At 34.1% G+C, this 26,624-nt stretch overlaps 2 protein-coding genes across 2 annotated transcripts; both read left to right on the top strand.

The window, feature by feature from the left end:
• Positions 1-517: 517 nt before the first annotated feature.
• LOC105061457 (vesicle-associated membrane protein 714) lies at positions 518-10,086 on the top strand. Its single transcript, XM_010945507.2, has 4 exons — positions 518-854; positions 5,102-5,292; positions 6,714-6,877; positions 9,636-10,086. Exons 1-4 carry the CDS (start codon positions 638-640, stop codon positions 9,724-9,726), a joined length of 663 nt encoding a protein of 220 aa, XP_010943809.1. The 5' UTR covers positions 518-637; the 3' UTR covers positions 9,727-10,086.
• Positions 10,087-11,520: 1,434 nt separating this feature from the next.
• Positions 11,521-13,472, top strand: LOC105061456 (casparian strip membrane protein 1). The gene is made up of 3 exons (XM_010945506.4): positions 11,521-12,496; positions 12,731-12,854; positions 13,018-13,472. Exons 1-3 carry the CDS (start codon positions 12,189-12,191, stop codon positions 13,231-13,233), a joined length of 648 nt encoding a protein of 215 aa, XP_010943808.1. The 5' UTR covers positions 11,521-12,188; the 3' UTR covers positions 13,234-13,472.
• The last annotated feature ends 13,152 nt before the right edge of the window (positions 13,473-26,624 follow it).

Raw genomic sequence — 26,624 nt, 5'->3', positions numbered from 1 at the left:
TCATGATTTCAATGATGGATATATCAACTCTTAGCATGAATAATGATCAGGGGTTTGGAAACTCATTTTTCATGTAAGTCATATTTGGAAGGGACTAATGTCACTCTAGCTATTCTCATCCTGCTCTTCTTTATTTGGTTATAAATAATTTAAATTGTTGTTCCTATATCTTGCATATAGAAATTTAATTTCTGTAAAAATATATTATTTGGCACTATAATAGAAATATATATATATATTTTTTTATCTACTATTGGCATGGCATCTAAAAAAATATTGAACAACTGTTATTACTAGTAATACTAGCAGTCAATAGAAAATAACAACTAAAAAAACCATATCATCTAATATCGTCGCTACTACTTACCGAATTTACATTTATATGAGAAAACACAAAAGAAAAACCCAAAAAAACTACTATTCTGTGCTGTTTTTAACAATTTAATCAGTTTCAGATTTCGCCCTCAAGCGAAAAACCGAATGAACGGGCCCCCTTTGAGCGTTGACCGTCCAGTTGAAAGGGAAGGGCGGGTACCGCACTACCTTCCTCTCTCCGGCGGGCCATCCTCGCCCCCAAAACCCTAGCAACCGGGCCAGAAGGGTCGAGAAAGAGAAAGAGAGGCCCTTTCTTCCTGCCATGGCGATCCTCTACGCCGTGGTTGCGAGGGGGACTGTGATCCTTGCCGAATTCGCCGCCGTGACGGGAAACACTGGCGCCGTGGCCCGGCGCATCCTCGAGAAGCTCCCCCCGGACTCCGACTCCAGGCTCTGCCTCTCCCAGGACCGCTACATCTTCCACGTCCTCCGATCCGATGGCCTCACTTTCATCTGCATGGCCAACGATACCTTCGGAAGTAAGTTCGGCGCTTCTCCCCACTAATCCCTTTCAATTTTTGATCTTATTGCTTCAGTTTGTCCTTCCTTCTAAATGATTTTAGTTTGATGTGGTGTTGATTGATGGCGTATGGTGTCTGACGTCGAGGGTTTCGATTGGGTATTGGGAAAATTTTGAGATTTTTTAGGGATTCCACTGGGTTGTTTCTGTAGCTTGTTTGATTCACTTCGTGCATGGTAAGAATTTTGCAGATATTGTTTATTTGAAGAAGATGCCGGCCGACGGAGATTTTGTTGGCATAGACATACATCTGTGAGCTCAATGGGTTGATCAGATACATTCAAATGTCCGTGACTGCTTTTAATCTAGAAAGAAGTGCGCTTTCATAGCTTTTGTAGAGGCAATTTATATAAAATTTACTTTCAACCGATGCTTCCGTTACTATGTTTAATATTAGAGGGGATCAGAGCATGTCTGTTGCATCATCAGGTAGGTTGTGGTTGTAAGGTTGTCACTATGAGAGTAGGTCCGGTTATTATTATTTCTTTTAGCGTATGGTGGAACCTTTTTTTTAAAAAAAAAAAAAAAAAAACACATGGGTGTGGGGGGGAGGTCTGCCAGTCCAGCATCTGCATATGATAGATTTTTATTTGGAAGGATCATTTTATATATACAACGAATCCAATTTTTTGGAATCATATTGTTGAGAAAATGCAAAATGCTTCCTTCGAAAAACATACCAAACTCCATTAGAGTTTTCCTGGTGACCCTGAGGCTATCAAAAGCCATTTGATGGTTGCAAATTTTTGAATGTATCAAACTGCCCGCTAGATGTATTGTTTTATATGGAGAGTGGTGTAATATTATGATTCTGGTAATAAGAATCAATCCATATCGGATTGGCTATTCATCTCAAAGAAGCTTTAGTTATTGGTTCTAATCATGGCTATAAAACATGTAGGGGAATGCTACTAGGGGATATTTTAGTCCTTACAGAGAATAAAAAGTTTTATGTTAGTCACTGTTCAAAGTGGTACAAGGAATTGAGGCATGATGAATAATAGGGATGTGGTATAGGAACAAGTTCAACACCACAACTTACTTAAGTTTAAATGGAAGATGGATATCTGATTTAATCTAAGTCTGCAATTGGAAAAAAACAAAAGAAAGAAAATGCATTGCTTAATCCCAAATTCTTTTTTATTAAGAAAGAGTGAATCCACCGTGCAAAATAAGAGAGGAATAGAGATGCTGTGTAAGATTTTATCCATACTCCCTAATTTTGGACAAGACACCTAGTGATCTTGTAGTTCTGTTATTGATCAGATTATTCTTCATATTGCCTGCTAGGAAGGGATTCTTTAAGCTGGAGAATTAAACAAAATTTCTTTTTTAATGTTATTAAAATATTGTATATATGGTCATAATTAAGTGCTTGTTTGTGAGAAGGAAAAGGAAAAGAAATAGAAAAGGAAAAGACCCAGTTTTCTGAGTGTTGGGTCGCTGAAAGTGAATAATCGAATTTCCGTCTATTGTTAAAAATTCAGGAAAATTGAGATCTTGCTACCTCCTTTGAAAATTGATGAGGTTGCCTCTTGAGTTTGGTTTGGTTGATATTGAGGGTGCATGGATGGAGCGATGACAATCATGGTGGATGCGGAGAGGAGTTTGTGGGGGTGCTGGGGAAGGGGATGGAGATAGATAGATAGAGTAAGAGAGAGACTGAGAGACCGATAGTGTTAATAGTTAGATCTGGCAGAAACCTAGCAGATTTTGGTACCATGGACTCTAATTTGGATTGCACTTTTTGGAGAGCTAGAAAGCACTTTTGGCCCTCTAAAAGAATCTTTGTGATGGTATAGTGGTATTTGGTAAAATATCTGAAAATTGTTTTGGCTTTGTTAGAAGGCCTTTTTGGTTTTAATCATATTTTTGTGGTGACCAAAATACCCACGAACAAATCTCATAATTAATCTCATTTCATATCATATCATATTATTATACTATAAATATCATATATCACATTGCATTATATCATATCACATCATATTATATTACTATACTTTAAACATATTATAATATTATTATATGATACTAATATAGTACATTATGTTACAATATTATGTTACATGATGTTAAATTATAATAATATTATACCATTGTAACTACTATATGATATTGTATTATGTTATGTTATATCATATGATGTTATATTATTTTGCTATAGTATACAATATTATATTGCAATACAATATCATATCATATTATATTATATTATAATAATATTATACTCTATAATAATATTTTAATATGTAATAGTATATAATATTATATTTTATTAATTCTACTGTACAATACTATGCAATATCGTTTATTATTATGTTTTCATACTAAAAGTACATTGTTTGTTTGGTTATTAAATGCATGTTAAAGTTCCATAGCACTTTAGAAATGTAGTCACCAAACAACAAATAACTTTTTATTAGAAGCGCTACTACTCAAAAGCTTCAAAAGCTCTACTATAAATAATAATCCTAAATAGGGCCTTAGTGGTCGTTGATTGGTGGCAAATGAGATGATGGGTGGGGTCTCTTCTTCTCATAGGGTCAAAAGAATTGGATGATGAGAATCAAGACATGAGAAAACTTTTTTGTTTATGTGGTTGGGGCAAATATATGTCGAAAAAGACTTCCGTTACCTTTCCATTTTACAAAGTGTTTTTTTGTAGAAAATGAAAATTGAGGTTTTTCTGGTAACTCAACAATGCTTTTTAATATTTTAGTTTTCCTTGAGTGAAACACCTGGAGAAATGATTTTTCAAGAGTAAATTAGCAACCAAACACACTATGAAGAAATAAAAGTTAAAAAAAAAAGTGATAGTCTCTAAGGTAGTTGACACTTATGTGGACCTCAAAAAAGGATGGACTATTTGTTTGTTCTTTTTGTTATTTTCTTTCTCCTTCTTCCTCTCTTTGGATGAACAATTTTCCGCTCCTAATTTTTGCACTGCCTTTTTCAAGAAAAAAGAAATAAATCATCACAAGTCTTCATTTCCTTGCTTTCTTCTCTTTTAAAGTGGTATATACTGATATATTTGGTGAATTGCTTTTAGGTTCCATATAAAGTAATTGGCTATCATTCTTTCAGTGGATGAGTTGGAAAATAAAAATCACTTCCATTGCATTAAAGGGCTTATTGATGATCAATAAATTGCACCACTAGAGATCTAAATCTTGAATAAAACACAACATTTGATATCTTTCCCTATCTTTGCACCCCCTCATCCACTCCTACCAGCATCAACTGATCTGCTGCATGATATTTGATGAATCTAGACTTTTTGCCTTTCTGGGCTAAAGCTCAGGGCATGTTTGTAGGTAAAATGAGCTAGTGAGTTTCCCCAATATTAGGCATGCAAGAAATTGTTTTGCAGTTGATTTAAGCAGTTATTATGCTTCATGCAATTTGATCTTTATTATGGTTATAAAAAATACTGTTCATAGAAAGTGTGTGAATTTCTGTGATTTGAGGATAAAATTTTATTGTAAGTTCTAGCTTTCTTCTAAATTAAAAAGTTGGTGTTAGATTTATATTATTGTCTGTATGATGGAACAGCTATTCCCTTTAATTAAGTGGTATATACCCATGGCAAATATGGAGAGCTTTTGCTTTCTCATGATGCATCTTGTCTCCCTAGTTCCATCTAGTAAGAATAATAGAATGTTAAGCTGGAAAGAATTGTTTTTTCATTTCTTTAAATTATCCGAGCATATGTGGTGATAAATATACATTAATAGATCTCTTGAATCTGAAAGAATTCTCTAAGATGGCCTACTTGACAGACTCTTCGGAAGCAAAGTTTGTGAGGAAAGGTGATGATGTGGAGGAAAGATGTCTTCCCTATAAACTGTCAACTTCATGTTGTGTGTTATGCTAAGCACTTCATAATTATTTCTGGTTACTCTGTTGCTTGATGTTTCTCATTCTCTCCTACCAAAGGGCAACCCTTCTTCACTTTTCTCATTTACATTTTCCCCCACATTGTGCCTCCGCTTTCCCTGAAAAATTAAAGGAAAGCCAAAAAGGGCAAAGCAATAACAAGTCTGCTGCTTTTCAAATCGATGTGCAATTTATTAATGAATTATCATATAAAATGGTTTGAATGACTAGGAAAATACACCGACATTTCTTATTCACCTTCTTATATGTTCAGGTTCCTTTACAAAAATTCTGCTTCATTTTTTCTAATTTTATTTTATTTTATAGGGAGGGTTCCATTTTTATACTTGGAGGATATCCACATGAGGTTCATGAAAAATTATGGCCGAGTTGCTCATTCTGCATTAGCTTATGCGATGAATGATGAGTTCTCTAGAGTGCTACACCAGCAGATGGAGTTCTTTTCCAGTAACCCAAGTGCAGATACACTTAACCGTGTACGAGGTGAAATCAGTGAGGCAAGTTATGCTAATTTAGCTTAAAAGGAAAATTCTTCTTTTGGATAGCAAAATGTAGTTGGTGTTTGGTGTTTGACATATTGTTCTTCAGCCAGATACCCTTATTGTTTGATAATGTGCTGGGGATTATGTGATTGACATGGAAACCATTTATAGCCTTTTCATGCTTGTTCATTCAGATCAATTTGGATGTTTCTAGAATTACTAAATGTGTTAAGAGGATCACTAAAGTGCATATAAAATATCAACAAAAAACAATGTTTCTATCAATCTAAAATAGTGGGGAATAAATCATATTACTCTAATCACTAGCCCTTGACACTTGCTGGTACATTTTTTCACTTTCTTGAACTTCTTCCTATTTGAAATACCTTTGCTTTATCAAACTGTCTGATTGCTTAGTAGTGCGATGTTCAAGACATGAAGTGCATCTATTTAGTTCATTATCTAAAGAAGGAATCATATTTGATTCCCTCTTCCTTTCATGGGGGTTGGAGATAGTCTTGACTATGTTTTTCCTCTAAATTTCAACCAGGTGGTCAGGGAAGACTTTCAGTGAAACTGAATTTCCCGCCTTTCTCATACTTCCTAAAGTTTTATATACTTGGATGTTAGAAGCTAGTCACTCTTCAGCAAGATTGTGATGAAAGGCTTTTATTGAAGTGGAGTTCCCTGATTAGTTTTCTTGTGATGCCCCTTTAGGTTCTACATGCATTAATCTAAGTCTAGTGGTTTTAACTCCATCCGTTGTTTTGCTTGATGTCTGCACCCTAAACAATGTAAAGATAGAGATGTTCTTTTAATAGATTTTTGTTTTATATGCAACTTACAATTTCAAATTTAAAAATCTAAGTTATAAAATTTAATAATTAAATGGTACTAGTTCTTTATTGAAATTAAACCTTTATTGTTAAAATGGGGGCCAAAATGCAACAGCAGAAAGCCTAATCTAGATACTAATATTACCTTCCTCCTCCTGTCAAGCCTTTGCAGCCACTATCCAATGATCCTTACAGTTTGATATTTATGCAATAACTTGCTTAATTAGCAGTACGTTCTCTTCGTCATGCTTAAGATACATTCTGCTGAGTAGAATCTTTTTAAGAAATTAAACCTTTACTATTAAAATGGGGGCCAAAATGCAACAGCAGAAAGCCTAATCTAGATACTAATATTACCTTCCTCCTCCTATCAAGCCTTTGCTGCCCCTATCTAACGATCCTTACGGTTTGATATTTATGCAATCACTTTCTTAATTAGCAGTATGTTCTTTTCATCATGCTTAAGATACATTCTGCTGAGTAGAATCTTTTTAAGAAATAAAAATTTAATAGTCATTTATCTTTCTGCTGATTGGCAATTTATAGTTGGTCCTGTAACATGGTTATGTTTTCAAACTAATAACAGTTAAAATTTTGCAGATACACACTATCATGGTCGACAATATAGAGAAGATATTGGACAGAGGAGATCGAATTGCACTCCTTGTTGACAAAACTGCTACAATGCAAGATAGTTCCTTTCATTTCAGGAAGCAATCCAGGCGCCTTCGCCGAGCACTTTGGATGAAAAATGCAAAGCTTTTGTAAGTGCCTAGTCTGACATCAAATTATTTTCTCCTTTTTTTGTGTGATGTTGTTTAATTAATTAGTTGGACAAGTAAAGTGAGTTTTTGACTGTCAAATTCTAGATCATAATGTATTCCTTTTTCTTTTTCGTTATCTTGGAAGTGTATGGTGTTGTGTAAGGAGATTGTGAAAGAGGGTAGGGATCCATTTGCTACCCATCTGTAACCTTAAACTGGAAGGATGTATACGTTTTGGTTGGTAAGGAGGATAACTTGCCCAGGACATGACATTAGAGGATTTAACCAATCTATGAATGTCCTTAAGGGGGAATTGCCAGACATTGATATAGATATGATCGGGTGTATTTTCATATGTTCATCTTTGCGAGACGGTTTTGGACAAGAAGTTGGCAGTGACAAAGAATAGGAGAATTGGGAGATAAAAGATTGGTTGATTGATCATGATCGAATACCTTAGCTTCAGAAGATAGGCAGCATGTCACCTCTTCTGTCAGATTGATGTGAAAACAAGTTTCTTTTCTCAACTGATTAGGGAAAGGGAGGCTGCGAGGGATTAAAGCCCTGTAACAAAGATTTGGAAGGGGGACATTTCAGCAAATGTGACAAGGAAGAAGACATGGGGCCTTCCATGTGAGGGAAGGCAAAAAGGGGAAGAGAAAAGATGATTAAACTAGATGGGCTTTCCTAATTGTTTCACTTCTGGTTTTTGTACTGTACCTTGGAAGAGTATCCCATTTGGGATACTTCCATAGGAGAAGGAGGGAGTGGAAGATAGCTTGGAACAAAAGTTTTGCAAACAAGGTTGGAAGTGATGCTTCTCATGGAACATTCTACCACATGGATGTTGGAGAAAGGATGGAGAGAACTGGAATAAAAGGGTCTATTGGCAATCTAGTTTTGATTTTGCTCACAGACAAAATGTGCAGTTCTCAGTACCTTAAGCTTCTTTTGTTGGGCATAGCCTGATTAGCAAGCAGTTTGGAACAGTGATTTTTGGTGCTGCTTAGGCACTCTAATCAGTGTTCCTTTGTGTGTGAGTGTGAGAAGCTAAGGGCTTTGTCTTCCTTATGCATGTCACTTCCTTGTGGCTGGATTTATTTGCATTATTTTTATATATTAAAAAAAATAAGCCAGATTTCTTTTCAAGTTCTCCAGTCAGAGTCTTACTTGTTTACATGATTGATCACTCCTTTCGAGAAAATTTTCTTAATGTGAGTGGTCATACCACTATATTGTTTCTACTGGGGACTCCAAGCTTCAGAGTCACAACCTCCTAAAACAGGGTGGTGTTTGGCTGGGCATATCCTTAAAACTAAGATTAGAGTTTAAGCCTTATTTTTTACTGATATTTTAGGTTGTCTAATTTGCCCTTTCAGCCATATGCTGGTAGTGATGAAAACTTATTTATGTACCAGGCTTTCAACATGCTGCTGTCTTAAAAGTGTTGAAGCGGTAGCCTAGTTGCTATTCGCTATCAGTTGTTTGGATCTGTCTCTGTTTGTGCGGAGTATTGGAGATGCCTTTTATTGCTGAACCATGTCATGCTTAGCCAACTGGCAGTGCCGTATCAGTTCAAATGCTTTATTCTTTGTTTCAGTCCCAAGCGTTGATTTTGCCATGGCTAGGTGTCATTCAATTAAGGTGTCATACTTTTCATTGACTCATAACTGGAAATAGTAAAGCATGAATGCCAATAACAACCCACCACCCTACAATCTAGCAAGGTTACTTATATGGTCTGCTTGTTACTTCTTTTGCACCAGTTTTATGGGATGATTAGAACATAAACCCGTGATTTTCACTTGGGAACAAATTCCACTTGTAGAAGAATTACCTGGGAGGAATTCTAGAGGATACACGACTCAAGATTCAAACACATGACCTCCAACTTGTGAGTTGAGGCATATGACACAAGGAAAGTAATATTTACTGTACCTACCTGGTTTGGTCAATATTGGTGCACCATACTGACCAAAACTGGTATGGTTCTTGGTCTTGGTATAGAATTGTACCTGAACCGGTATGAGCTGATCCTTAGAAGACTGAACCGCTAAAAACCAAGAGCAGTTTGGCCCAATAAGGGCCTTGTACCAGTTCAGGGTCTTTGGGGAGAAAGGCATCCACCAATTCTTTCTCCCTCTGTCATTGTAAGAAAGGAGAAAGAGAGGAGGAGAGTTGAAGGGTGAGCTGTTCCTCCTATCATTAGTTCTTTCTGTCTTCCATTTTCTTTTATTCTATTCATCCCTTAAATGGATGGAAATTTATAAAAATATGAACAAATCATACCAAATTTTGTATTATACTTAGTTAATATGTATTATGTAGTTACACAATTCTTTAGGCATGTAACAAAAAATTAAATTATATTGCAATTAAACATCAAAACTGAACTCACAAAACCTTCTTTTCCACTCAAAACTAAATAAAAGAAGTTTAAAAACCTTGAAAACAAAACATATTTTTTTGGTGTAGCAGTATGGTTTGGTACAGTATGGTACCTTACCATTCTCCTACTTGCATAAAGTCCAATGCTGAGACTGTGACCTTGGTATGACCCCTGGGATAACTCCCGGGACCATTGAATGATGTATGTGAGGCAGCACAAGACCAATGCTTGTATTTATTTATTTATTCATTTATTTTTACAAACTTGCATTTTCTTCTATAATCTTTCCTCCATATAGTTAACTTGTAACCTTATACTTGCAAGTTATCATGTGTGCTGATACTCACCCCTTATATTTTGTCAATGCAGAGCCTTGTTGACATGTGCCATAGTCCTCTTGCTGTATATTATAATCGCTGCGTGCTGTGGAGGCATTACTCTTCCATCATGCAGATCATGATATATGTGTGGATATTTGGCATTCAGAAGGCGCATATGACTACCTTCATAAGTTTTGTTGCCTGTGGAATGAAGCTCTGTTCAGCAACAATCTTCTTGGTACATTAGCTTATGTGCTTGGTAGTTGCAAACCAAGGATTTTTCCATGCTGAAAATTCCTTTTATTATTCTCATTATCCTGCTCTACATTCCTTTTTTCTTTTCAATTAGTTCTGTTGATGCTGGGTTTTCTGTATAGTGGTTGTAATCATTCTATTACATAATCTTGCTTCATGGTTATCTCTTACTTCAGAATAACTGCTTCTGTACCAAACAGTTGGTTTAGTGAGGTTGGAGGTTGTGTTGGGTCGCAATGTCGCCATTTTACTTGTTCTTTGTCGCTGATTTTACCGAAGATGGGTATGCAAATTGTGTATCTTGAAAATTTCTGCTGGTTCCTTAGCATCTTTTTACTGCTATTTCCAGACACCTACGTGCTAACGCACTGGGATCTGATATATAGTTGTAAGTGGAGTTGCTTCCTTGGCTTCATTTGGATCGCATGGCCCTGAAAGATGAAGTTATATCGGGGTGGTTCCTGTTTTTGAACTCTGTTGACATTGGTGGACTGATGTGCAACAGTCTCGAGTCTTGACTGTGATCTCTAATGAGGATCTTGCTGAGTTTCTGATTGTTCTGCAAATTAGATTAGTGAAAGCTACTTTTGGTTGTGGTCAATCCAATATTTGATTGATTTCCAAATGCTTATTTTGAATCCAATGAGGTCATTGTTCTTCCTTGCAAAAGGTTCAAAATAGTTGCAGTCTCTCGGTTCAACCATTTAATTGTTCCTCCAATCAAGGCATCAAGACAGATTAGGAGATGAGCATATGCTAAACAAAGGTTGAAAAAGAATCCATAAAACTCAAGGAGGCGTTTGGTATGGTGAGATAATGCATCCAAGATTAAAGATGTTGTGAATAAAGGTGATAAGATTATCATGTTTGACTGTATCGTGATGATTTTATATAGTAGTGATTTCAAATCCTTCTTATTTCTTAAATTGTCTTTCAATCTAATAATAAAATATTAATTTTTGATTTAAAAATTTAAAATCATCTTCAAACAGTAATTATAGGATGAAATATAAGAATAAAAATATTTTTTAATTAAAAAAATAAATTAATATATCAATATATCGTTGATATATTATATCAATATCGTATATACGATGTTATATTATATTTAATATTATATATTATATTTATGATGTATATTATATTATAATATGTTATTAATTATATTATTATTATTATGAGTCAATAATAATTTTAAATTAGAGTAAAAATATTTTATTGTACTTTATATTTATAATAAAAATATTTAATATATTATTTTTATTTATTTTATTTTTCTAATCAAAATTGATATTTATATTAATAAATAATATATTATAAGTATAAATAAAAATATTAATTTTATAATAATAATTAATATATTTTTATAGGATTAATAATTTATAGGATTAATAAATATATTTTTACAGAATCTATTAATTGTTAATATATTAATAAATATAAGAATATTTTATTTACAATATATTATTTATGATTAATAAATATATTTTTATAAAATATATTATGGATATTTTGATATTATATAGATGGTGAATATTAGACTCCCATAGAATATCAAATAAAATACTCATGGATATCCAACGATTTTTAATTATCAAATTATGATTTATCAAATATAGTTATCTTAGATTATTGATGATCAGATTATCATAAGATTCGGATCACCGATAATCTTAAATCACCATAGTGATTCTATTTGGAACACCAAATGCTATCTAAAGTTTTCCTTCTATTTTTATTTCTCAAGTTGCAATATGAAAGGGGAGAAGATATAATTTCACCGAGCCTTCTTTCGGTATTTCCCTCCTGCTTTCAAATAAATAGAATTCTTCAACACCATGTCAACATCTAAAATACACTATTTCTATCAACCTCAAAGCCAGGTTCCAAGATAAATGGTTTTCCTGTGGCGTTATTCAATCTTACTCTGTTGGAGTTTCGACGCTTCCCATAAAATTCATGAAATCATCCATTTCTTATGTCCATGCAGCATCTTTCCACAACAAAACTGTTCATTCCCTTGCATCAGATGGTCACTTCACGTAAACGTTCGGTAATATTGAGAAAATATCTGTATAAAGTGGCCAGAACACAAATAATTGAAACTTCATAGGTGGACGGGGATTAGTTGACAACTGCTACTCATTCCTGCTCCCCTAAACCGCACCACCACCTCCAACTTCTTCACAAAACTCTGAAGTAGGGTATTCCCTCAACTAAAAGTTGTTGGTTCCTTGTACTCTTCTATAAATAACCCTTCCCATTCAGACGCTTCGATCACAGCCCGAACCAGTTCTCAAAACAACATCCTTCTGCCACCACTTCTCATTCATTACAATCTAAGAGCATGAGCACCGGTGAAGCCGCCCCTTCAACTGCGATCACCCTTGGAGAACCGAGCGCCGATGCTCCGGCAAGAGCTCCTGCTGCACCCCCTGCAACCGCACCAAAAGCTCGTTTTGCCATTTTTAGGAGGACCAAGGTTGGTGCAGGATGGAAGAGAGGCGTGGCTTGCTTCGGCTTCATTCTGAGGATCTTTGCTCTTGCTGCTGCTCTTACTGCTGCAGTTGTCATGGGAACTACCCACGAAACCCTTCCTTTCTTCACTCACTACTATCAGTTCCATGCTGAGTTCTCTGATCTCCCAGCTTTAGTGTTAGTATTGATTTCATTTATTTTGATGCACTTAAATCAAAATGATTATATTTGAGTTTAAAACTGCATGCATTATAAAGAAAAAATTGACAACTTGAAGAATTTAGATCTTATCATAAACAAAAGATCACACGGAGTCATGAAATATGGTCATAATTGTTAACAGATAGAGCTCGGCTAATAAGTGATTTAATATTAGACACAGCCCAGCGGCTTGACAAGGGTGTGTTTCAGGTTCTTTGTGGTTGGGAATGCGATAGCAGCAGGCTACCTTCTCTTCTCCCTTCCATTTTCCATCATCACCATTTGTTTTCCACAAGCAATAGGCCCATGGCTTTTGCTCCTCATCTTTGACACTGTAAGTCTAATTCTTAGCAGCTCATTCTGCAAGGTGCTCGAGAATTTTGTTTATATACGTATTAACCCCTTGAGCAATGCATAAATTAAATGATTAAATCTTTACATAGATTTGATAAGGGCTTAGAGGTAATTATAATGTTTTTTCTTCCTAACAAATGCAGGTAATGGTAGCCCTGACCACCGCTGCGGCCTCCTCAGCTACAGCAATAGTTGATTTGGCTCACACTGGGAGTGAGAAAGCGAACTGGGTTGCCATCTGCCTACGGTTTGGTAGTTTTTGCCAACAAATTAGCGGTGCTGTTGTGGTCTCATTTGTGGCGGTGGTCCTCTTAATGGTCTTGGTTGTGATGTCTGCTCTCGCTATTCGAAAGCATTAGAGATGTCTGCAGTCCACCTTGTGTTCATGTTTTCTAGTCCGTAGTCTTTTTTTCAATCAAAAAAAAGACCGTAGTCCTTTAGTCTGTGTGGTGTAAAGCCGAATTCCAGGTCTCTGCTGTGGAGAAAAATTCCACAAATTGAATATCCTATTGATTGCTGTGATTTGCCAAGTTTGTAATTTGCTACCGTTAGTCTTTATGGTGCAATGAGAAGACATCTCTATGTGCGTGTTCGTGAATGTATCTTTTAGATGCTTGATGAAAACTTCCTTAGAGACGGAAAAAAAAAGGAGTAAATCCTCATGAATTGTTTTTGTGGCTGGACAAAATAATCCACATTGAGTAAGCAGGCACCATGTGTAGCACCTAAATAGAATGTTAAATATATGCATCATGAAGATTTAGTTCTCTTGATGGTTCGTTGGCTTGGCAACATTAACTCTACCATCAGGCTGGATCCGAATTACTAGGCTCTACATAATCAGGAGACTTGATGTGCATGGATTGGTAAGATGAATCCAAGATGGTCATGCTAGCTAATCAGTCATGCACCTTTACCATCACCCAAAGTTGAATCAAAAACCTCTCCTGCTGAGTGATGGGTACCAACTAGAATACACCATTACCTTTGATGATTATGACTGAAAACACAAGAGTCTAGGGAAGCAAGCTAAATGTTTCCTGTATTTTTTTTAAGAAAAAAAGGAAAATGGTGCCAGGGAAACTGATAACAAGAAGGGAGAGGAAGAGATGGAGTGAGGAGACGGTAGGAAAAGAAGACAATGAACAAAGAGGAGAGAAGATGAGAAGAGGAGAGTATAAGTACAAGTGGACCCTTAGAGATCAAAGTGCATCCCTTGGAGCAGCTCTCCACTTCAGAGAAGGATATTTATGATATTTTATAAAATTTAACATTTTAGATAACTCTCGTATCATAACGTAGTCTAACAAAGATAGACAGTTGGATCTCTTTGTAATTTTTTTAAAATTTTAGGGTCTTCTTTAAACTTTTAAATTTTTGGGATCTAAGTATAAATGATTCAAAATTCAAGGATGTTGTTGTAATTTTTTTTTTTTTTGAGATAAGAAGTGTATTGCATTCTAAGGAACACACGCGCAAAATTCAATTATTACAAAACTTGTTATTTTTGCAGGATATATACTCCTCCTGGAACCATGTCTTGTTAGAGACAAGGCAAGAGATGCAAGGTAATTCGCAGGTTTTCTTGACCAGAACCGTGGACGTGATTAATGTTTAAGTCTGTATGGTTGTTATCATTCTCCATATATTCTTCACAAGGGACGTGGGTTTGGATAACCGCTTATATTTCCTAAGCCAAGGACAATATCGGCATTATAATTTTATTTTCTAGTATTTAAGTACAATGGAGGAAATTGGAAGTTGCATTGGTACCGAGCAACGTGCCATTCCCATTTGCCCCCATTTCTAAGTTCATCACTTTCGCGACAGCTTCATTAATGTTATCCACCAAATAAAAAATCTATTTAGAATGCCCATATAATGTAATTCTTCGAAAAGGATCAATTAAAATCTCTTAATTATTTCTACAATACCAATATATTTTTCTAGAGAACCAATAAATACTCGTGGAAAGAAGAAGGACTGCGATAAGAAATATTTAATTTTTATTTTATTGTTACAGTTAAATGATCTTCTTCGGATCATTCATTCAATCCAAGAATAGCTATAATGTCATGAAGTTCTTTGTAATATTGTGAAGTTTGCATAATTCTTTGCATAGTTTCATAATGTTCATAACAAATGATTCGAGTAGTATTTTTTTTTTTTTTTTTGGCAAAGTTACTCATTTTATTGTATTTTATAGCTAGCTGCTAGTTTAAAATCATGGGTCTCATACTAGGTTAATCAGCCAAACAGATCGTTCCATGCCAAGATGAATACTCAGGTGATAAAAAATAAAGATGCATACAAAAGTAGAATTCTCCACTCACCTCGCTGTAAATATAACTAAAAACATAAAGATAAAATAGTCTAGTGTCGTAAAATATAAGGTAAATGTTGCTGCAAGGCTCCAAAGGAGAGTTGACGAGGTCGGTCTTGAATCGAACTAGAGAATTGTTAAGGGTCAAGTCAATAAAGACCATCAATGAATTTGCAAAAGAAGTCTTAAAACTAATGGGGTACCCTCCGATTTAGAATTCTTCAATGCTTAAGTCAGCTGGGACCTTGAGAACAGATAGTGGAAAGTAGAGAAGTGGAAGGCAAGAAGAGTAATTTTGATTGAAAAGAGTGAGAACTCGAGTTTCCTTCAATGGAGAAACTAAAAAAAAATTCAGCCGAGTCTCGGCTCTTTGAGTTATGATCTATCTTACGAGAGCACCGTACCCTTCTTTATATAGAAGGAGCTTGCTTAGGTCATTAGAAGAGTTTGTTAGGTCGTTAGAAATTTATTATAACAGAATGACCAGCTATATGGAGATCGTGAGTTGTTCACCCCATATAGAAAGCAGTTGTAACATAGCTGGAAGCCAGCTATGGTAGAGCTGGAGAGTAATTGATTTGCAGTATATCTGATTTTGAATCACATTAACTCGGGATCGATATCCCAAGTGGCAGATCGGTAGGTGGCTTACATGATCACAATGCTCACTTGAGTCAATTCAGATCAGTTTAGATCGATATGCAGTCAAGCTGAAGGTTAAACCAGATCGACATTTCACCGACTTGGTCTTGAAGTTGACTTGATCAATATAATTCTCAAATGATCCTTTCTGATGTTGCCATGTGGCCAGAGGTCGATAAGTTGCACTAACATTAAGTATATTTGAAATTTGACATTGAAAATATTTTGAATATCTTGAAAGAATTCTCTTGTAATTTATCATAATTTTAAAGCATACTTAGCAGGAGAGAGATAGAATCTATATTATATATATTAAAATGAAGGCATTAGCCTTCGTTCACCACATGTTTATTTTTTTTCAAGGCACCATCTACCACGTGTATTTCTTATCATCTGGTGAGTGAGAAAGAAGGGTAGATAGGGGAGGGGATATAGGCTTTTGGCTGTATCTATCCCAAGGCTTTAGATTTGATGGAAAGAAATAATGATGAAGAGGCCGAAGAGGAGAAGGTGCAAAATGGCTACAAGATGCAGTCTTACTTCGAGATCGAGATCGAGTGAGGCCGAGAGAGCACGAGAGATATAAGATAGATACAATAGTGGTTTTGGCTTTAGAAAGAAAACAAAATGACAAGTAGGGAATACCAAGTGGGAAGGCGATTTTCCTTGGGACTTTCTTTATTTTGGAAGAGAAGATGAGTTTTAAGAGAGAGATAGAGAGGGAAAATCAAGGGGGAAGGAGGTTTTCTATCAGGTCCTTTTGTTTTAGAAGAGGGGATGGGTTTTGAGACAAAGGAGGGGAGGGAGAGGTTGTTGAGGGAGGGATGGTCTATGTGGCTATGTGCTAATCTAATATATATATACATATATATATATATATATATATATATATATATATATATATATATGTACATATATATATATATATATGTACATATATATATATATGTACATATATATATATATGTACATATATATATATATATATGTACATATATATATATATATATGTACATATATATATAGATGTACATGTATGTATATATATATATATATATATATATATATATATATATATATATATATATATATATATATATATATATACATATATATACATGTACATGTATATATATATATATATATATATATATATATATATATATATATATATATATATATATACATATATATACATGTACATGTATATATATATATATATATATATATATATATATGTACATGTATATATATATATATATATATATATATATATATATATATATATATATATGTATGTATGTATGTATGTATGTATGTATGTATGTATATATATATTGTTGCTACAGAAATCCGTCTTAGGTTAGGTTGGCTGGAGTTGGACGGTGATCGTAGGTCGACGTCGGTAGGACGGTAGTGGCAGAATTTACAAGATCAGTTCTCAATCAGTTTGATCTAGCGGGAATCCTCTGATACTCAAGTCAGATCTCTGAAATAGATAGGAAGGTATGAGCATTTTGAGAGAGAAGTTTTTCCATATCTTGGGGGTCTTCTATAAGACTTTATTTATAGGCAGAAGCTGAAGAGCTGTGAGAAGAAAGAAGAATCAGACGGTTAGCTTTGACTTATCGAATGAGATATATCCGTTGTCTTTTATTTTATCTATGGAGATATATTTGTTATTTTCTGTTTTATTGAAAATATTAGCTCAGAAAGGAGAATCGATGGTTAGTCCTGCTTTATTGGATGAGATATGGTTATTATATTCTCCCTTATTAGTGAGATATGTTTGTTAACTTTTTTCTTATCCACTCATCATCAGTTGTTCTTGATGGTCACGAGATTTGAAGATCTATGTGGGGGGGTGAAGGTCAATCTTTCTTGTTATACCAGATAAGATTGGCTCAAGTGCCTTGGGTCGGCTAGCATCAAGGTCGGACCGGGCCTAGTTTTCTTATGCATCAGCTTTATCTAAAAAAAAAATTTCTATCCATAATATATACCTCCTACTCTCAAGTTCAAACTAGAATTATGTCGGACGAAAGGAGTACATTAGCTTTTAGTAGCTGACACCAATCCTTTAGGTAGTTTCTTGAAGATAGCATATGCTTTAGCTCATCCTCAGGATGGCTCTGAGTATGTATAAAAATTTCTTTGGAGATCTTGGCTTAGATCGACATTGCTGATGTTTTGAGCCTCCAAAAATTTTTTTCGCCACTGTTGCTCCTAGCTCGACTTGTCTTAGAGATGAGGGGCTTCTTCACTCATGGTCATCAAAGGTCTTCGAGGGTCCTTCAGATTTAGCTTTTGCTTCTTGGTCACCAAGGTCTTCTTCATCAACTATACGTGTTCTCAAAGTCCATGACTACTTTCATTCAGAAATGAAGTACCTTTCTCGTAGCTATTTTCATTCAGAAATAAAACACCTTCGAGAAACTCATCATGGCTATGTTCATCTGAAGTAGAAGCACCCTTCTTGTGGCTATTTTTGTTCGAAAATGAAGCACCTTCGAGGAACTCATCATAGCTATATTCATCTGAAGACGAAGCACCCTTCTCGTGACTATATTCATCCAGAGATAGAGTGCCTTTGAGGATATCAATATGGCATATTTATCTTGATGATGAGACGTCCTTCCCATGGCTATATTCATCTTGAACGAAGCACCTTCGAAAAAATTATCATGGCACATTCATCTGGACGATGAGATTCCCTTTTCATGGCTATATTCATCTTGGGATGAAGTGCCTTCGAAAAAATCATCATGACATATTCATCTTGGTGACAAGGCACCCTTTTCGTGACTATATTTGTCTGAAGACAAAACACCTTCAAAAAAATCATCATGATATATTCATCTTGGTGACGAGGCATACTTCTTGTGGCTCTATTCTTTTTGGGATAAAGCATTGATATGTGCGATGTTGTCATTAGGACACCGTACAATCAGTTTAATTCCAACTTCTAAAAAAATTTTTATAAATAGCAGTGAGTTAGATCAAATCCATAGAGAAGGCTATGGGTTGATGTTTTGAAATCTTTGATTTTTAAAAGAAAAGAAAATAAAGATTGAATGGAGTCAGAATTGTAAACAGAAGATAGAAATTAAATGGTGCAGAAAGAAAAACTCAATATTAAGATTTACTATTTAGATCCTAGCATCTACTTGTAATAAAATTAAATTTTAAAGATTTAAATTTTAATTAAAATCTAGATCCTATTGCAAGAATTTAAAAGAAACACAGCAAGAATTAATAGTGCAAAAGAAAGTAACTAGGTACTAGGGTCTACTAACTAAATCCTAGCTTCTACTTGCAATTAAAATAAAAATCAGCAAATTTAAAGATAATAAAATTACTTTTACACTAATTAAAATTTAAATTCAAATACAAAATATTAAAAAAAATTAATAAAGAAGACAAACAAAACTAGAATAAAGAAAGTAAACTAGAAAACTATAACAAGGGTTGGAAGTTGATTCGCACAGCCTCATCGGGAAGATAGTTGATGAGATCTCTTTTCTTCTTTCATCCTCCACAGAGCTTGATCACATCTTCTTCTTCTTCCTTGGATCTGATCTTGAAAAAGATAGAGGCTTAATAGAAGTGATGGTGGAGGAAATAAGGCTCTCTTCAAGGCACCCATTTCCTTGAAGCTACAACCCAAACCCTAAGCCCTTGTTGCACCCTCTCTCTCTTTTTTGTGTTGCCTAACTCCAGATGATTGCAATATGGGGCATGGATTCTTTTAAAAGGCCTAGGATTTGGTGATTTTATGATTTTTTTTTAAAAATTTATGCCATGTAAATCCCTCTTGATTTGGAAGGCTGTATCTCTTTAATTTGAGAAACAGTCACATAAAGAATTACCTTATTTACTTTTGCCACCCAAGCTTTTCATACTGAATCTTTTTGAACTCTCATTTATTGTTATTTATTTTCTTTTAGGTTAGCTCTTTTTCACCCAAAACTGGTTGCCATATCAGGTTTCTGGCCCCAGAAAAACTAGGAAGAATTTGGATGTATCGGATGTTTCCTGTTTTGTCCAGCACTATTACTAATTTTAATTCAATGTAGCTACCTCATCTAAAATCTAATTAACTTTTATAAATTACATTCTTTTCTTGCTTATCTCAGAATTCTGTAGGATCTAGTCTTGCTCAATTTGGAGTCCTGTAGCCTACCTTTCAGGGGTCCTCATGCCAAAGGTGTTAGAATTAAGGGGGTTCAGCCAAGGAAGAGATTAACTATCTTTTTCTTATTTTTTGTGCCTCCTAGCTCCTTTCCTAGCTGATGGCATCAATAAAAAGAAGGTGTTGGGTTAGGGTTTCATAGAGTGAATAGTCGGCTAGGATTCTAAGGCTCCAGAATTTCAAAATATCTCCGACAATTTGAATTTACCTGCCAAATAAGGAAGAAATATAAATTAAACTTCTTATAACTTTTCTAATAGGTGTGAAATTTAATTTTTGATGCTTAGATTAATCAATCAACTTGACATCTATTTTTCATGAATACATACTAATTTCATATTTTTCAAAACTATTTTCAAAAATACTTAATTTTATAAGGAAGTCCAAGTTAAATATAAAATATTTTTAGACTCTAATTTGCTGTTATTTATTTCCTTTCAAGTTAGCTCCTTTCCATCCAAAATTGGTTGCCATATCAAGTTTCTGCCCAAGAAAAGCTAGGAAGAATCTGGGTGGATTAGGTGTTTCCTGTTTTGTCCAATACTATTATCAACTTTAATTCGATGTAGCTACCTCATCTGAAATCTAAATTGATTTCTATAAATTAAATTCTTTTCTTACTCATCTCAAAATTCTATAAGGATCTGGTCTTACTCAATTTGGAATCCTATAGCCTACCTTTCGGGGGTCCTCATGCCAAAGGTGTCAAAATCAAGGGGGTCTGACCAAGGAAGAGATTAATTACTTTTTTTTTTGCTTTCTACACCTCCTAGCTCCTTTTTTGATTGATGGCATCAATAAAAAGAAGGTGTGGGGTTAGGGTTTTATGAGGTGAATGGCTGGCTAGGGTTCCGAGGCTCCAGGGTTTCAAAACATCTCTGATGATTTGAATTTACCTACCAAATAAGGAAGAAATATAAATTAAACTTCTCATAACTTTTTTAATGGGTGTGAAACTTGATTTTTGGTGAGTAGATTAATCAATCAACTCGATATCTATTTTTCATGAATACACACTAATTTCATATATTTTAAAATTATTTTCAAAAATACTTAATTTTACAAGAAAATCTAACTTAAGTATGAAATTAGGGTTTCTTGAAGATGTTAGCACCAATAAATACATAAAATATATAAAATATATGTATAAATATATGATTTATCATACATCCCAACTTAATCATTGCTAGTCCCTTAGCAATGTAAAAAAAAATACAAGTATTTATTTACCATGTTTTATCAAGATTCTCCCTTACAAAAATAGACCTAGGATTGAAAGCCAAGAAGTTTTCAAGTATCACTAACTAGGTATTGAGTTTTAGAAGCAAATTTCATAGTCAGTCTACTCAGAAGCTTCCTTAGAGTACATTGAAAGATCTACGATACTTATGTTTGTGATGATCAACTTAGCATTTGGGTGCTGGCTTGTAAAGGGCAAATATTTCTTCTCTTATTATCTATATCGGTTAATTTCCTATACACCCCAAAATTAAGCTCATGAACTAAGGTAGCTTTCACACTACTCTTCTTTTTTTTTTTCTCTTTTTTTTTATAGTGCTGAGCATCCTGGATTTTCCTCCACTGTTTGACGCAAACCTCCACATTTGATTTAGATGCAGAGATTCGGTTACTAAGCTTAAGATAATCCGTATATACTCTATATTTTATATTTTTATTTTAGACAGATAGCTTTTTCTTCAAATTCAAATTTTTAATCGAAGTGTATATCAATTACCTACTTTAAGTAATAATCAAATCCTTAGTTGGCCTTATAATCAACCCTTACTTTGCCTCGTCAGTGTGCATGTGCAATTAAAAGTGCTTATAGCCTTTAGATGACCTAAGTAGGCTGCTAAGAGTTTGATCAATTAGTCTATTCCTTGACTCGCTACATTCATTAGTAAATACTCTCTAACTCTATTATTTCTTTCTAATCTATTTTACTTAGGACTTTCTTTCTGACACATGGTTTATTCTATAATTTCAAAAAAAATTTCAACCATTTTTCAAAAGTTTTCATAATATCCAAGATATTTTTTAAAAATTTTTAAAGACTTTTCAAACAAATTTTCAAAAGAGTTTTCCTACCCCCTAACTTAATTACCATTATCCCTAATGGTATAAACAAGTTAAAGAAATATATTCAAACCATAAGAATGAAAGAAATGAAAAGGGAGATAGATAGAGAAACAACCTGAGAAGGGGAGCTCATCTTTAATATGAAGGCTGCAAAATTTTTTTATGATTATTATTTTTTTATTTTTTATAAAATTTTTTATTTTATTTTACATATTAGGTTGCCTTCCTACAAGTGCTAAGTTTAAAGTCTTCAACCAGACTATGTCGATTCTCTTACCTATCCAGTATTTTACATATTGGGTGAGGTGGGTGAGGTGAATCAAGCAGCACATTCACCTCCTGGACTTGAGTTTCTTCAATGGGCTCATCCAGAAAATCATCTTTTATTAATTTTAAGTAGGAATCAGATTCAATTATTTTATCTATTAATTCAACTATTGAATAGTTTTTCTCTTTTTGAGTGTACTTTGAGGTATTAAAAATATTAATTCTCACTCTTTGATCTTCAAAAAAAATATCCATGGCTCCTGTTTTATAATTGATATTGACATTAGCAGTAATCAGGAATAGACGACCAAAAATTATGGGATTTTGATTTAGCTTTTGGGATGGTTCCATATCAAGTACGAGGAAGTCTACTAGAAAATAACATTGATTTACTCTAAAACATCCTCAATCAGACCATATGGCATTTTTACTGATCTATAGGTGAATTGTAGAATGACCGATGTGGGTTTCAGTTCTCCAATCTCAAATTTTTCATAAATCGAAGTCGGAAGTAGGTTCGCACTAGCTCCTAAGCCTAACAGAGCTTGGTCAAAGGTGATGCCTCCTATAACATATGAAATCAAAGGAACACCAGGATCTTTTATTTTCTGAGGTAATGAGTTCAACAAGATTGTACTTACATCTTCAGATAATACAATTGTCTCTATTATTCTCGGCTCATGCTTTTGTGTGTAGAGTTTTTTAAGAAATTTTGCATAAGCTGGAACGTGCTGAATCACATCGAAGAGAGATAAATTAATATGAACTTGTTTGAATAATTTCATTAAGTCCTCGTTGCGTGCTCCTTCTTTTTTGCGAGAAGATCCAGCTTTTAAGAAGAAAAAGAATTGGATTTTAGGTCTATATGACTCAGATAATTCATCTGCTCTCTTCTTTCTTTTGTCTTTCTCACTTAAATTGGAACCAGCATCAGTATCAGTTTTGGGCTTAAATTCTTCTATATGGTCAATCTCAGTATTAACCTCTATGTTCTCATTTTGGCTAGTATCAATACTAGTCTCTCTCACCTGATCTTGGTATGGGTCTTTAAGAATCCTACCACTTTTAAGTTCAGTAATTATGTTAGCATTCTCCAATTGAGGATTCTTAAGGGGGACATTGAATTGATGATTAGATCTAGATGGTTGGTGGACAGTGGGTGGGTTGTTCTTGGGATTTGCGATAGGTTGACTTGGTAACTGACCTAATTTTCTTCTCATGGTGGACTCAGCTATTTATCCTATTTGTACTTCTAGTCTAACGATAGATTGCTATTGAATCATAATCAATTATTAGAGTTGGTTAAACCTATCATCGATTAGAGGAGTCCGTTAAGGAGGTGGATATAAAGACTGATTATAATAGAATAGTTGGATAGACTAACTAGGCTGACCTCTATTATAGGCATAGTTTTGATACTGAGATCTATTTTGAAAGTTTGACATAGGAGAAATTTGGATCTAAGCTTAAGTCTATTGGGGTCTTCAAGAAAAATTAGGGTGGTTCCACCAACCTGCATTATATGTGTTTGAAAATGGGTCATTAACAGGTTTGGAATAACCTTGGACAGCTTAAACTTATTTTTGGATGAAAGGTGAAAACTGTATAGCCGTGGGACATTCACTCATATAGTAGGCTAGGCTAGCATAGATAGAATAAATCTCCTGAAAATTGAGAGGTGGTGTGTATTACACAGGAGTTTGTTGACTTAGAGCTATGACCTGATCTAACTTTTGAGTAAAAAGATCGACTTTATCTAATTGTTGATCTATCAAGTTCAAGTCGACCTTAAGACTAGAGTCTACATATTTAATTTTATAGATTTCTGTTCGTTTTTGGTAAGAAATCAATCTTTCATAAGAAGATAGTGAAGCATGATTGATCGAGTTCTCACTCAAAGTCTCAAACAGGATATCGACTTCATCCTCACTCTTGCTCATAAATGTACCTCCACAAGATGCATCAACTATTTGTCTATACTGGTTACCTAAATTTTCATAAAAAGTTTGGATAATTTGCCACTTAGATAGCTCATGGTGTGAGCATTTTCTAAGAAGTTTCTTAAGTCTTTTCCATAATTCATGAATTTATTCTCCTGGAGGCTAAGCAAATTTAGTGATAGCTTGCCTCGAATTGGTTCGACCTATGGGATAGAATTTCTTAAAAAACTTGTGATACATTTCAGTCCAAGTTCAGATTGGTCTCCCTATTGTGCCAAGCCAGTACTTGGCTTGTCTTTAAGTGAGAAAAGGAATAGGGTCAGTCTAAGTGCATCATCAGTGAAATTCTGAATTTTGACTATAGAGCATATTTTTGAAAACTCATTCAGATGTTCATAAAGATCTTTATTGATGTTCCTATAAAAAGATGGGAGCATCTGGATTGTGGTCGACTTGATCTCATAATGACTCGCTAGGATTTTAGGTAAGTGGATACAAGTCGATGGGTTATAGGTAGAAAGAATAAAATATTCCTTCATCTGCCTAGGTGGTTCTTTCGAATTTTCAGTTATTTGGTTATTGAGTTTAATGTGTATCAGCCATTCTATATCAGGATTGGTTTCAACTAGATCAGAAAAAAGAGATCTTCTACTATGCATGTACTAGTGCAATCCTACTGTGTGGTTTAGATTTTTTTTATTATTATTTTATTATTTTTTCGAATCACAAGCAAGTTAGCAAATAATTAAACCTAAGACACCTAAGGGTTATTTAGACTTAACAGTTCAATGTAATGTGAATCAGCCTAGATGCGAGTTAAGTCTAATCTCACTTCCTTTAACTACCCAATTAAGAGGTGGGGTCATGGGAGTCTCTTTGTACTTTTGCAATGGACCTAATTAAATAACCACGAGTCTACTTAGGCTTAACTTTTTTAACCTCTTACCTTAGACACCAATTTCAAGGATAAGTCCAAACTTACTTTGCACTTGACTTCACCATAATACTCAAACTGAACTCAATTGATCCTAGGGGTTAACGTCTACTAAATTTTAATTAGGCTTGGGTTAATGCGAGATGCTGGTTGGTTATTTTTGAGCTAAAAAAGAGTGATAAAATTTTTATCTTATCTTGTTATTGGGTATTACTCTTAAGTCAATTTAGAATGAAGATGCACAACCAAGTTCAAATAAAGGATTCTATGCAACTGAACTAAATGCATGAAACTAATCAAGCTTGAAAGCTTATCTTATCTCCAGTGATCATCAAATATAAATCTAAGATGATAAATACTTCTAAATAATTAAATTTTTACTCTGATCATAAAGTTTTTATTAAGTTTAAGTTGATGATTTTTAAGTTAATTTGAAAAAAAGCAACTAATACTAAAAAGGGAAGCAATTTAGAGTTAGGATTGATCTTACCAACTTGAAGCTTTTCGTCCTTCTTTTCTTCTTTTTTTTTTATTTTTTCTATAAAAAAGATAAAAAATAAAAAAAATTAGTAAGTTATATTCATAAAAAAATTAAAAAAAATAAACATTAAAATTGGTACCATCCCCGGCAGCGACGTCAAAAACTTGACGTGCATGATGTTGTCGTTAGGATATTGTGTAATCAGTTTAATTCCAACTCTTAAAAAAATTTTTATAAATAGTAGTGAGTTGGGTCAAATCCATGGAGAAGATTATGGATTGATTTTGAAATCTTTGATTTTTAAAAGAAAAGAAAAGAAAGATTGAATGGAGTTGGAATTGTAAACAGAAGACAGAAATTAAACGGTATAAAAAGATAAACTCAATATTAAGATCTACTATTTAGATCTTAGCATCTGTTTACAATAAAATTAAATTTTAAAAATTTAAATTTTAATTAAAATCTAAATTCTATTGCAAGAATTTTAAAAAAATACAATAAAAATTAAAAACATAAAAGAAAGTAACAGGGTACTAGGATCTACTAAGTAGTTGGGAATAGTATCCCAAAGCCAATCGTCAGTCTGTTGACGGTTGTGCTCCTTTTGTATTAGTACATGAATTATAAATAAATAAAATTTATTTTAATATTTTTTCATCACAAATGTTTCATCTTCTAATGAACTCCTGTGTTGTGGTGAAGTCCTTAGGACTATTTAGACTCGACAAAGAAGGATTTGTTGCTTAGTCCTTAAACCTGTTCGCGACCAAATGATACGTTGTTACCAAGGACGACAACATTTATCGAGCATAGATCGTTGTGTGTCACATGGATTGGTTGTCCTCATAACCAAGGAGTGTAGAGACACTGGTATGGCATACAGGTGAGATGT

The sequence above is a fragment of the Elaeis guineensis genome, chromosome 7 (genome assembly GCF_000442705.2).
Source record: "Elaeis guineensis isolate ETL-2024a chromosome 7, EG11, whole genome shotgun sequence".
Classification (NCBI taxonomy): Eukaryota; Viridiplantae; Streptophyta; class Magnoliopsida; order Arecales; family Arecaceae; genus Elaeis; species Elaeis guineensis.
Note: the sequence above shows the minus strand (reverse complement) of the source record. Positions and strands in the feature narration are given on the sequence as shown.

What these genes read in the sequence shown, in the direction of transcription:
- LOC105061457 (XM_010945507.2), top strand. Translation starts at nt 638, where the DNA reads ATGGCGATCCTCTACGCCGTGGTTGCGAGGGGGACTGTGATCCTTGCC. An exon ending in GGCCAACGATACCTTCGGAA is followed by an intron (nt 855 to 5,101) that starts GTAAGTTCGGCG and finishes TTTATTTTATAG; the next exon opens with GGAGGGTTCCATTTTTATAC. An exon ending in ATGAAAAATGCAAAGCTTTT is followed by an intron (nt 6,878 to 9,635) that starts GTAAGTGCCTAG and finishes TTGTCAATGCAG; the next exon opens with AGCCTTGTTGACATGTGCCA.
- LOC105061456 (XM_010945506.4), top strand. Translation starts at nt 12,189, where the DNA reads ATGAGCACCGGTGAAGCCGCCCCTTCAACTGCGATCACCCTTGGAGAA. An exon ending in TCTGATCTCCCAGCTTTAGT is followed by an intron (nt 12,497 to 12,730) that starts GTTAGTATTGAT and finishes GGTGTGTTTCAG; the next exon opens with GTTCTTTGTGGTTGGGAATG. An exon ending in TGCTCCTCATCTTTGACACT is followed by an intron (nt 12,855 to 13,017) that starts GTAAGTCTAATT and finishes TAACAAATGCAG; the next exon opens with GTAATGGTAGCCCTGACCAC.